The 12,779-nt window shown below is 50.7% G+C and overlaps 1 protein-coding gene across 6 annotated transcripts in view; it reads left to right on the plus strand.

Moving 5' to 3' along the window:
* The window catches only part of CRACDL (CRACD like), a 117,897-nt gene that overhangs the window by 88,830 nt on the left and 16,288 nt on the right, over positions 1-12,779 (plus strand). For all 6 annotated transcript variants that reach the window (XM_084753638.1, XM_084753639.1, XM_084753637.1 and 3 more), the window contains 2 exons: positions 2,024-2,236; positions 6,784-8,749. In XM_084753638.1, the coding sequence (XP_084609764.1) occupies positions 2,024-2,236; positions 6,784-8,749 (2,179 nt within the window). The remainder of the gene's footprint in view (positions 1-2,023; positions 2,237-6,783; positions 8,750-12,779) is intronic.

Consider the following 12,779-nt stretch of genomic DNA (forward strand, 5'->3'; position numbering starts at 1 on the left):
GATGGTAGGAAATTGGTCTGCCCTGTTGCCTTACTCTGTGGAGTAAGACTGCACCTCTTAGCAACTTAAAACACGCCGGTGGGCAATTGCAATGTCCCTTTTTCAGAATTGTAAAATGGTGTACGTCAGCTCTGTCGGGAGCCGCCTGCGACTCATCTTTGACTTTACTCTCCTTCCTCTATCCCTTGAGTCTCTGACCCTCCTCCGACTCGCGCGGCAGCCATTTTTACCTGCAGTTGGCTGGATCTGGCAGGATGGGGACGCAGCTTCATTCATTGAAGACAGAGCTCAGCTCCAAACCTGATCTCCCCTGCAGTGTGCAAATTTTAATAAACCGAATGGGGACTACCCATGCTGGGCCAGCACTTACCAAATCTTTTGTTCCTGTGGTTATTACTGTTTATCTTAAAATAAATGCTGAGGTTTTTGTCAGTTATTAGGTAGTATACCCAGTCTACTTTCATCACAGGAAACCAAAATTTGGGGATGGTAGTGCACTTGAGAGGCAGAGGCAGATAGATCTCTGTGAGTTCAAGGCCAGCCTGGTCTGTATATTGAGATCCAGGACAGCCAGGACTACGGTGACAGACCTTATCTCATCAACAAGCAAACAAATGATGTAAATATAACACTAATATTTAGTCAGGTGTTCCAATAGGATCGTGCAGGTTTTTGTTTTGTTTTGTTTTTCATATGTCTGTGCTTCCCTGCTTGTTGAAAGGTGACAGGGTTGTTCTCAAAACCCAGCACATCCCAGAGAGTCTCTCTCTCTTGCCCTAGCACTGGCTGATTTTTGTCTCAACTTGACACAACTAGAGTCATCAGAGAGGAAGGAGCCTCAGTTGTGGATCCTTACAGATCCAGCTGTAAGGCATGTTCTCAACTAGTGAACAGTGGGGAAGGGTCCAGCCCATGGTGGGTGGTGCCATCTCTGGGCCGGTGGTCCTGAGTTCAACAGGAAAACAGGCTGAGCAAGCCACGGGGAGCAAGCCAGTGAGCAGCATCTCTCCACGGCCTCTGCATCAGCTCCTGCCTCCAGGTCTCTGCCCTGTTTGTTTTCCTGTCCTGACGTCCTTCCATAATGAACAGCAATGTGGAAGTGTAAACAGAATAAACCTTTTCCTCCCCACATCTGCTTTTGGCTGTGGGGTTTTGTTGCAGCAGTAGAAACCCTGACTGAGACCCCACCACACACATCTGGGCTGCAGGTGCTATAGCATCTTCGCTTTGTTGTGAGGCAACTTTGCAGGACTGCCTACCAATAGGGCACTCCCAAGAAGAGCCTCGCTGTGTTCAGTGGGGCAGGTGTCTTAGGGTGTTTTACTCATTCTTCCACGTTGCCAGAAGCCACTTCCCTACTGGTGGCACATTTGCTTACTGCCATTCCTCCCTGAGGTGAGCTCACCATATGGTGGTAGAAAGCCAGGCTCCCCGCGAGGCTGTAAAGACCTTTTAGAATGAACAAAGAAAGCTTATCAAATGAAAAGCTTTTCAGGGGGCTGGTGCTTCCTGTGACCTGCACCCTGATATCTCACTACTGGGCCACATTCCAGCTTGAAGAAAACAGCAGTTTCTTTTACCCCTGGAGACAACTGGGCTAGTCTGTTTTGTTGTTAAGAAAATCTTATGGCCTTAGCGTTGCCCTTGCCCTTTGACCTCTTAGTCACTTGCTTTAAAGGGGCATTCTAAAACATTCCCTGGGGCCAGGCGTGGTGGCGCATGTCTTTAATCCCAGCACTCAGGAGGCAGAGGCAGATGGATCACTTTGTAAGTTCGAGGCCAGCCTGGTCTACAAAGTGAGCCTAGGACAGCCAGGGCTACACAGGGAAACCCTGTCTCCAAAAACTGAAACAAAAAACCAAAAACTAAAACATTCCCTGTCAAGCACCAATTGAAAATATTCTTTCCCAGGTACAGTCTAAATATAGCCCAGAAGCACACCAAAGGAGAGATGGTAAAACAGCATTCTCAGCCCCTTGTCACTAAACTAATGCTTAGTGTGTTTGTTCCTTTTACCATGAAGATCCTAGTGTCCTCATCCGGGCCGCAGTCTCCTGACCACACGAGCAGCAATGCCCCCGTCTCCTCTCGGACCTTGCTTGTCAGCCAGACACCTTCAGTTGACTTCAGCCAACCTCCAGAATTCTCCTCCTGCCTGGATAACTCTGCCGCTAAACACAAGCTCCTGGTTAAGCCCCGCAACCAACGGTCAAGTAAAATGAGGCGACTGTCTTCGGTAATTGTCCTTCCTCCTCTGTGTAGGGTGAGATGGGCAGCGTGACAGTCCCACCACTGCCTAGCCTCATGTCCCTTCTGAGCACCTCCATGGCAGATAAGGTCACACTGGGAATGGCAGTATTGCTCATCTTTTGAACCTTGAATCGGACATCTCTCCCTTGGATAAACATCCCACTCAGACATTAATTAGTACCTGCGTGGGTTTGTCCATTCCACAAACACCACGAATCCACCGTGTCATGTGTCAAGCCTGACACCTTCCATTCCTGGACTCCTCTTATCCTGACCAGGCTTAGGTGCCTCGGCTCTAGAGAAGGTGGGGGGCAGGGGACAGGGCAGGCATGGCCAGGGAGAATGACTCACACTGAGAAGGACTTGAAAGAGTAGCATCTCCTCTGTCCTGACCTCAAGGCACAATCACAGGTGCTGGAGACTTCCTGACAGGTTAGACATCTCAGCTAGAGACAAATGGCGGGACCCTCTTTGGTTTCAGGGACTTCCTGAAGAGAGTGAGTTTTCTGTTTGGCATGTGGGAGGTGCTTCGGGAATCAGTACTGGAGGGAGACTTTGGGGTACGGGGGCTACCTTCAGATTAGTGCTACCGGGAAACTTGTATCCATTCTGTGTGTCCAGTGTGTAGACAGAGCCACATGCCGTGGGAACCTGATGCGCTCCAGACATGCCTGAACTCCTGTGGCGTGGAGCTGCTGTGGAGCGGACAGCAGCATCCCTCTTTGCTCCCCACCCTCAGCATTGCTGCAGCTCTCATCCCATTTTGTAAAAAAAAAAAAAAATCCATTCTAAGTCAACCTGGGGAAAAACCTGAAAACACAGTTGATCCTTAATTTAAACTCCTTCTCTGTCCTCTCTTTTTCCCCCTTCCCTATTTGACAGAGAGCAGGCATGGCTCTCTCAAGTTCTCAGAGGTGGCTCTGTTTTCCTAGTGGTCGCTACCGTCCCTCAGCTTCAGGAGCTGCACTGGAGGCATCTGCCCGTCAGTACATGCAGCCACAGAGGCCTGCCTCCCGCCCTGATGGCCTTCTGTAGGCTTCCACGCTGACTGCCGTGGTACAGTGGTAGCAAAGGGCCGCATCCCGCCCCTTCGGCTACCGTCCAACCACAGGACACTTCTATAGAGACCTGATTCTTTGGGCTCCAGTGGACAGCGGGATCCTACCCTTCCTTCTCTTTCAGTCCCCCTTAGCACACAAGACCTCTTTCTTCATCTTCCCAAGCCCCAACACACAGGCACTCCCAGAGCTCCTACATTAACCCCTTCCAATCCACGCAGCTTTCCTTGCTGGGGTATTTTCGGCTGTGTCACCAGGGTGTAAATTCTCCACTCCATGGCATTAAGGCTCTGAATCCTTTATAAGCTCTAAAGTGATGGTTCTTAACCTGTGAGTCATGACCCTTTGGGGGGGGGGGCATCAAATGACTCTTTCACAGGGGTCACGTATCAGACATCCTGAACATCAGATATTTACATTATGATTCATAACAGTAACAAAATTACAGTTATGAAGTAGCAATGAAATAATTTTATGGTTGAGAGAGTCAGCACAACGTGAGTAACTTGCATTAAAGGGTCACAGTATGAGGAAGGTTGAGATCTACTGTGTTAAGAGTACAAGGGAAAAAAAAATAAGGTCTGGGGAGGTAGCTCAGCAGGTACCGTGCAAATGGAAGAAGCAGTGTTTGGAGCTGTGTGTATGTGGCAGTCCCTCTAATTCTACCATCAAAGGGTCTGACTTGTGTGAACCGGGCCATATCAATGAGCTCTGGGTTTGATTGAGAGACCCTGCCTCACTAAATGAGGTGGAAGATGGCTTAAGGATAATGCCAGGCATCGAGTACACAGGTACCTATAAACATATGCGTCCATACAGTGTACCCACATATGCACAAACATACATATACACACATGTACACACAGCATACAAGCATAGACACATACACACGTTAAAAAAAAGACAAGGGAAAAAAGAATAAAAAGTATTTTTACTAAAAGAAGAAACCTCTGTCTTCCACAAGGGAACCCTGGCTATCAAGACTGATTCTTATTACAAAGTAGAAACGCATCTGAGTGCACTTGGTTGAGCCCCTGGCCCTACCCCCAGCACAAGTTGGGGGGGTTAGCTGCTGGTTATTGCCTCAGTGTTTTACCCTGCCACACAGAGCCACACTCTGCCTGCGATTCCAGGTGTAGTTGGAGCAAGATGCCTGTGAAGGTCCTTATACCACTTGGTCCTCCGGCCCAGCCAGGCAGTGCCAAGAATAAGGAATGCTGACAGTACATTTTAATAGGAGCACTGAGACTGGATGGCTAGGTCCTGTGTGGTGACAGGAAGAGGTGCCAAACCTAGGATCCAGAGCTCAAACAGAGACTGGTGCCTCCTGTCGGGCCCGCTGTACTGCTCATGGGTTGGCAGCACCATCCGCCTAGGGATTACTGTACAATGTCCTGTGTACTTCCTGGCAGGGTGACACAGGTATACTGCTGGCCTTAACTGATGCTACATCTTTGGTGCATCTGAGCAGTTCTGGTTCCAGAGTGCCAAAGTTCTTGACGTCTTACAGGAGGAAATGCCAGGGAGACTGTCTAGATGGAGTGGACACAGTGTACCCTGGCAGTGATGGGGAGGCTGACCGCCTCTCTGCTGCAGCTAGCCAGAGGTCCCAGGTCATGCAGAAGCTACCCTTTGGATTCCACCCAGCACCCAAGTGCTCCCAATGCCAGCCTTCATCCTGCCCTGTCTCCCATAGTTACCTCCTGTAGCAGCCAGTGGCTCATCGGGAAGGCGCTCTAGCCGTGCTGGATCCCCACGCGTCAGCTGAATTGGTTTAGGTTCTTTGACATCTGAAATCATGAGCCCTCATGTCCCATGGAGGCCTCCACATTACTAATTTCCTACAGAAGCAAAAGACCAGTGATATGACCGCGTCAAGAACCTGCCGCTCTGGGGGGTAAAAAAAAAAAATCTTGTATAGATGTCTTCCTTCAACTTCTTTTGAAATCCAGAAGAAAAGAATTGTGAATTTTTTGGGAAAAATTAGCTTAGGTGTGGTCACAAACACCCCAGACTTTTCGTGATCTTTAGCAAGGAGATGTCAGCTGGAAAAACGTTAAAGTCACAGCTGGCGATGTAGCTCAGGATTAGAAGAGTTCCCTGGATTTGATCCCACGCATCACAAAGATAATAATAAAACATCAGCCACATGAACCAGCTCTAACGCACCCAGGGCCACATCGCCTACCTTAGAAACCAGAAGGGCAGGGTGTGCTTAAAGCAACAACCTGCACAGTGCCCAAGTCTGAGGCCGCAAAGGGTCTAAGAATCAACTGCAGGACCCTTAACCTTTGACTCATCTTCACAGAGTGTTTTTGCATGGCCTGAGTCAATCTTGATTTTCATTTTCTTCCTGAAAGGAGTGTGTTTCAACAAAGAGCAAGCCAGGCCATATCCAAATCCCAGCAATCTTTCAGAGGAAAAAAATATGCCGGAGGCTGTGTAAGGTGACAAGGGCATTAGAGAGCCAGAGAAGCTCGGGCGAGTCTCTCCACAGGAGGCAAAGCTTGAGGGAGTCTGGCAGCAGCTGGTAGTCTGTCCTGGAGGCAGAGAGCTGGAGGCAGCATCTGGCACCGTGGCGGGATCCCTGCTTGACAGGAGTGTTTAAGAGCAGGGAGCTTAAGACGGAAAGTTTTGGATTTTTATTCTGTGGCTCACAGTTTACCATGTTTGATCTGATAGACATGACCTGTAAAGAATTTTATCTGGGTTTTTCGAGGAGGGCACATCCCTGGAGAGCCATGTCCTATGCCTGGGTGCTGAGCCTAGGACCAGCGAGTGCCTGCTCACCTGGGACGCTGGTCACCTACCACCAGTTAGTTCAGTCTTGACCAAGGTTTCCTTGGTTTGGATTCCCAAGTGCAAAGAGACAACAGCAACCCATACCTGACTCGGATAAGTGTAGGACGAAATGACATCAACGGAGACCGCAAAGTAGGAGAGACAGTTGTTCCTTGTGGCTCCTACTCCCTCTGCTTGGCCCTAGCCAGGCACCCATTTGGATGCATGAGCTACTGGTTTTTGTTTTGTTTTTTTTTTTTTTCTTGGGGTTGTTGCTGTTGTTGTTTTAAAGACAGGATCTCACTGTATATAGCTCTAGCTGGTATTGTATTTGATATATAGACCAGGCTGGCTGACCTCAAACTCAAAGAGATCTGCCTGTCTCTGCCTGCCTGGTGCTGGGATTAAAAGTGTGCTATATGACCGCCCCCCCCCCCATGCTGCAGGAGTGGCGTTTGTGTTGAGGGCCTCACTGCCATTGTTCTGCTGGATTTATGAGCCAAGTGTCCATGTAAAACCCTAAGGGCAGCTGAAGATTCCTGTGTGTGGACATTTACTTCAGCACCAGCCTTTGAGAGAGCTACTGTGTTTCCTAAACCACATTTTTAGCCCTGGAGGAAGCAAGGAAGGGGTAGGCTGTCAAATATCTGCGGCACCGTGATGTTTGTCTGTTTGTCACCTCTGTTTCTCTTAGAGGGCACAGTCTGAGTCCCTGAGTGACCTGTCATGGACCCTGGAGGAGGAAGACTATGAAGAGAAACCGTCACTCCAGGTCAGCACAGCAGAGAACCCTGGTGCTGGGCAGCGGGATCTCATGCTGGGCAGAAGGCCTGAGCTCGGTGGACCTGCAATCTTGCTGCTCCCTGGCGGGGCCTGTGCCAGGCGTGCTCGCCTACAGCACAGTACAGCAGTGAGCGCAAGCATGGAGGATGGAGGCGGTCCTGGAGACGAACCCTCCAGCCGCCCAGCTACGCCAGAGGTCACTGAGCCCATGGCAGTCTCAGTCCCATGCTCGGAGTCCGCCTCTCTGCCACAAACATCCACATACCCTATTCCTCGCAGTGAAATCCAGAAGGAAGCGCTGCCCCCCGGGGGCCTGTGTCCCCTAGTGGAGAGCACGTCTGAGGAGGTTGCTTGTGTTTCTGCAGATGTGGAAACCCCACCATCTACTGATGTTCCTGAGGGGGACATGGCACCTTCCAAAGAGGACTCTGCACCTCCTGAGGGAGACACAGCATTTCCTGAAGGAGACACAACACTTCCCGGAGGGGATACTGTCCCTCCTGAGGGAGACACACCACCTCCTGAGGGTGTCATGGCACCTCCTGAGAGAGGCATGCCACCTTCCAAGGACGACATGGCACCTCCAGAGAAAGACACGTCACCTTCCAACAGCGACATGGCACCTCCCGAAAGGATCATGGCACCTCCAGAGAGAGGCATGTCACCTTCTGAGGGAGACGTGGTGCCTCCTGAGAGAATCACGGCACCCCCAGAGAGAGACGTGTCACCTTCTAAAGGGGATGTGACGCCGTCCAAAGGGAGCATGGAGACTCCTAACAGGGACCCATTACCTCCAAAGAGAGAGACACCACCTCCCGAGACGATCGCAGACACCAACTTGGAGGCACCTTCAGATACAGAAGGACAGAACCAAAGTGCCCAAAAGGAGGAGGAGCTGACCCTGGTGGTACCCAGGCCTGAGGGAGCGGGGACAGAGTCCTCCACAGTCCCTGCCCGGAGCCCTCCGGGACCCAAGAGCTGCCTGAAGCACAAGGCCTCGGTCCTCAGTGGGTCTCCCAGAGAGTCTCCTCTGAAAGAGCCCCGCCCCGTAGTTCAGAACAGAGCAGTTGTGCCCCCGGCCCGCCCCAGGCCTGCGCAGGCTGCGATCTCAGGAGGTCCGGAGAGGACAGCCCAGGCCAGGAAGGGTGAGCGGAGCGCTGAACCCCAGCGCAGCGTTAAGAGGTTCTCCGTGACCTCGAGCAGGGCCCGTGCCCGTGCCAACAGCTCTCGTCTTCTGGAACCTTCTGGGCATGTTCCCTCAGGGGGCCGTGCGCCCTTGCTACGGAGCGGCCTTGCCTGGAGGAGTGAGGCAGCTCTTGATGACCTCCAGGCGCTGCCAGAGCCCCAGGACCAGAAAGCAATGGGTGGTGACCCTCAAGACTCAGGGGACATGGGGGCCGGCCAGGCAGGACCAGGCAAGAGCCTCCAGGATACTGAGCCATGTGCCTCCTCGGTGCAGGAGCCAGCCCCTGAGGAGGAACAGAACCCCTTCCCAGTCAAGCTGCGGTCCACCTCACTCTCGCTCAAATACAGAGACGCCTCCGCTCAGGAGGCCAAAGCCATCAAGAGGTACAGCGCCGAAGTCAGGCTGGAGAGAGGAGGCCTTACTCTGTTCCCCAAGGATGAACAGAGCCATGCCGGAGCTGCCCCTGCACTGCGAGGTTCCAGGTCCCCCAATGGGCAAGGCAAAGGGAAGACTAGGTCTCCCGAGCTGCCTGGTACCAAGCCACCTCTACCCAGGAAGCCGCTTCTGCCGAGCCTCACCCTGCCATACCCACCCACAGGCCTGGATGCCAGCCCTCAGGAGTCCGAGAGACTCATACCAGTCATCCTGCCTCCTGAGCCCCGGAAGGAGAAGGCACCCCACCAGGGAGCTGGTAAGAGCAAGGCGCGTTCTAATAGACGGGCTAGAGGGAAGCTGTGTTTGCTGGACCGTGTTGCTGGGGTAACCACAACGGCTGTAAGAACAGGTATAGACCTTAGTACAAAGAGAATTGGAAGAAAAGGTAGAGATTTCGTAGCACCGCTGACATTTTGAGAGTTAAGGAGCTGAGGCTCACACTAGCTCGTGCCTGCACAGGCCCGCAGGGTTCAATCACTATCGCTGGAAAACCAAATGGGGCTATAGCGATGGCTCAGTGATTAAGAGCACAGTTGCTGCCCCAGAAGAAGACTAGCGTTTGGGTCCCAGCTAACTGCCTGTAACTCCACATCGGGAGTTCTGACATCCTGTTTGCCTTTGCAGGGCACCCAGACTCAGACGTGCACATGCTACAAACAGATACATACAGGAAATCATATGTAGAAATAATAGAGAAAATCTAAAAACTGATTTTGTGCAATATTCCTGGGCTCTAAATGGGGGTGCAAATGCTTCTGCTACTGTGGGTGCTAATTTTGATGCAGGTTTTCCCTGGATCCAATCTCCTTCTGGGTTGTGAGGGTTCTTCTGACCTTATGCCCCAGGTGAAAATGTCTTCCCCTCTGCAGAACAGCCTCACATGGCAGTCATACTGTGCAGGACCCGATTCATAAGAAGGTCAGCCTTTACTTCCTGTCCCCCAAGGGAGAAGGCGTTAGGTTTGGGACACTGTTTAATAACCTTTAAAGGGAACTGTCTTTAAGACGAACAGGGGCAAAATAAGGTGGTTTTTATCCCCCTTTGATTTATTTATGATGTTCTGGATCAAAAGAAATCTGCTCGAAGTGGGTATCTGCAGCTCAATTAAAGAAGCCACTCACTGCTGGCTCATCCAGTTAATGGGAAATAACCCTGTACAACTGGTGTGTGTGTGTGTGTGTGTGGGGGGGGGGGGGTGCATGCACATTTGTGCCAGTAACGGAGAGATTTGGTCTTTTCCATGGCAAATTTTATTTTAAATTGTTCCAGGCTATTTTTAAGTCGCTCCCATAAGTCCAAGAGTCCACTTAAGTACAGCACTGTGGGACAGAGAAGGGGCCAAGTTTGGTGGCTCTGTTGAGACATCCAGCACCCGGGAAGGCAGATGCAGACATGGGAAAACATCACCAACGCAGGTTCAAAGATACGCTGGTGTTCTCTGTGTCCACTTAGGAAGTGAGGAAAGCATGGAGTTAGTTCCTTCGGGGTGTGGAAGGTTCCAGCCCTTTGGGTGGATAGCTTTCTTGGTCCCAGAGCCCTTGGCTCAGTCGCGACATCAGCAAGGGAGTTTGAGGGACGGGTCCAGTCCCCGACGGTGGCCCGCTCTGCACATTTTCAGTGTGTTACAGAGGCAGCTGTAGAGCAATTTTGGAAGCTGTTTTAATGGCAAAGAGAGTCACTTTGTAGGTGAAATCTTGATTTCAGTACCATTTGCTCATAGCCCGGTACTGGAAATGTCTCTCAGGGGCCTGGTACTGAGCAGGGCTCAGGGTCCCAGGTAGAACTGGAAAGGGAGAAACCCCAGGGGTGACGTTTGGCCCCTTAGTTACGTATGAACTTTTCAACTCTATAAGATGTCCTGGAGAAGCAGCGGCAGGAGCAAGGTTGGCCTAACTGTGGAGCCCTGGTCGAATGAATGAATGAATGAATGAATGAATGAATGAATGAATTCGCCTGGGATGGTGTGCTTTGTGCTTTGCTCTGCTTTACAAAAAGGTGAGACTTTTTTCATTTAGTGAGGACCTTGCTTAAGTAGAAAGTTATCTTACCCATCTGCCCGTTGACAGTTTTTAATCCATAGCAACTGATTTCCAAAGTGAAAGCATCTGGGTTCCTCTCCTGGGCACAGGTAATGGTTTATATTTTCCTGAGAAGGGACAAGAAGAGGACTCATCCTTCCTAACAGTCTGATAGGAGCCCATCCTCCCAGAGGGTGTGATATGAGAGACAAATGCCAGGGCCGTGAGTGCTGTCTGGTCCCCGTCTTCTCGACCGTACCTTGTGGTCTGCAGGCTGCCTGGGACCGGCCAGAGCCGGAGCTCGGGTCTGTGTGGTTAAGCCTCACCCGTGTGGAATGGTCCCCACACTGTCCGTGGTTTCATTCATTAGAAGGACGTCTACACTCATTCTCACCGCTCCCAAACTACAGCAGCTGGGGGCAATTTGCTTCACATAAAACATGTAGCCAATGAAAGATTTAATGACGCCGGTCATCTGTTTCCACCCGGTAATTAATTCCTGCGCTTTCTTTTCTTGTGGTGCCCGAGTTCACAGTTAGGCTGCTGTGTGTCCCACCCTCCTCCTAGGCATGCGTCATAAAGTGCGAGTGTCGAAAGAGTGTCCCAGCTGGGTACACAGCTGTACACGCTGCTCAGGTGACTGCAGCTGCCCTGTCCCCTGCGCTGATGCTTTCCTTGTCCATCTTTATAAACCATGTGTTCCCTTGGAAGGGAAGGAGAGACCTTTCAGCACGGGATGAGGACAGAAGGCGCAGAAATTGTAATAAGCACAGGAGCCCAGGAGGCTTATTTATAGACCTGAGCCACAATTTGCTGCTCTGCCCTGAGAGGAAAATGGCCAATGGTTAGCGAGCTTGTTCATTTCCCCAGACATTATCCTTCGTCCTGTCGGACCAATCCATTTCAGAATCTAAATTACAGGTCAGGAAACAGCTTTATGCACACATGGTAGGAATTATTTTTAAAAGGAGGTGGTGTCATGTTTTGAAAATTTCTGAAACACGTAAAGCAGGAAAAGTTTGCTGTGAACAAGGTATTTTGGCACACGCTTGTAATTCTAGCCACTTGGGAGGCAGAGGCAGGCTGATTTGAGGCCAGCCACTGCAGCCTCGCAGTATTCTATCTCAAAATAATTTTTTTTTAAAAAAGAAGGTAGAGAGGTTATCTTGTGTGTTAATTTGCTTTTTATTGTTGTGATAAAAATACCAACAGCAACTTGTAGGGAAAAGGGCTTATTGAGCGGACACACCCTGGTCACAGTCCATCATCAAAGGAAGCCAAGACAGAGACTCAAGCAGGGCAGGAATTGGGGGGTGGGGAGTAGGAAACTGGAGCAGAGGCCATAGAGACAGCTGCTCATTGGCTTGCCTCCAGGCTCCTGTCCTCGGAGCTGCCCAGGGGTGGCGCTGCCTCCAGCGAGCTGCCTCCTCCCCTGTCAGTCAGTCTGGTGGAGGCATTTTTCTCTACTGAGGTTCCTCCTTCCTTGATGGCTCAGCTGACAAAACCTAACAGCCCACCTCACACACGCCAAGGCCGCGCACGCTTCAGTCTCCCTGGCCTAGCCTGATTCTTTTGGAAGAACACCCATGTGTATCTTGAGGATGGTGGTTGTTGTTGCTGCTGCTGCTGCTGGCCTTGTTTTCTGGCCTTTCCTGTGCTCCTCAGTGTCTGACTCTCTCAGAAATGGGGACATTTTCGCTGCGGAGAAAGAGTTCAGATCAGGGACTCCCAACCTCCTCCAAGCTCAGCGACCTCTCCCAAGTGAAATCTGGAAGGAGACGGATCAGCAGTTCCCAGAGGTGGCTGGGAAGCCCGTCACGAAGGGCTAGGACAAGTGAATTTTTTAGCGTGTTAGCTCTCTCTAGTCCGTATCCTATCTGTGACAGTCACAAGAATCCAAGCATGTGTTAAAGCTCAGGACTTAACAACAAAAAGGGAGAATTTCACAGTGCGTAAAATTTATTCTAATTTTCATTTTATTGAGTGCAACCAAGAGTGACCCTAGTGGGTTTAGAATGTGTGTGTGGGGGGGGAGTAGATTCTAAGAAATAACACGAAGAGTGACAGCAAACTGGAAGTCACAGCTAGTCTTGAGATGCAAGGCTATCACTGGCTTAGATGAAGTGATTGTAAGAATAACCCAAGAGGCGACTTTGCATTTCTATATTTATCGGAAAGCACACACACACATCTCAACATGTTCCAGGCTCCGTTATCGCTGATAAACAAAATGGTTTCTGTAACAAGATAAACACGTAAGCTAGACTT

Source organism: Acomys minous (assembly GCF_964271855.1).
Source record: "Acomys minous genome assembly, chromosome: 13".
Lineage (NCBI taxonomy): Eukaryota > Metazoa > Chordata > Mammalia > Rodentia > Muridae > Acomys > Acomys minous.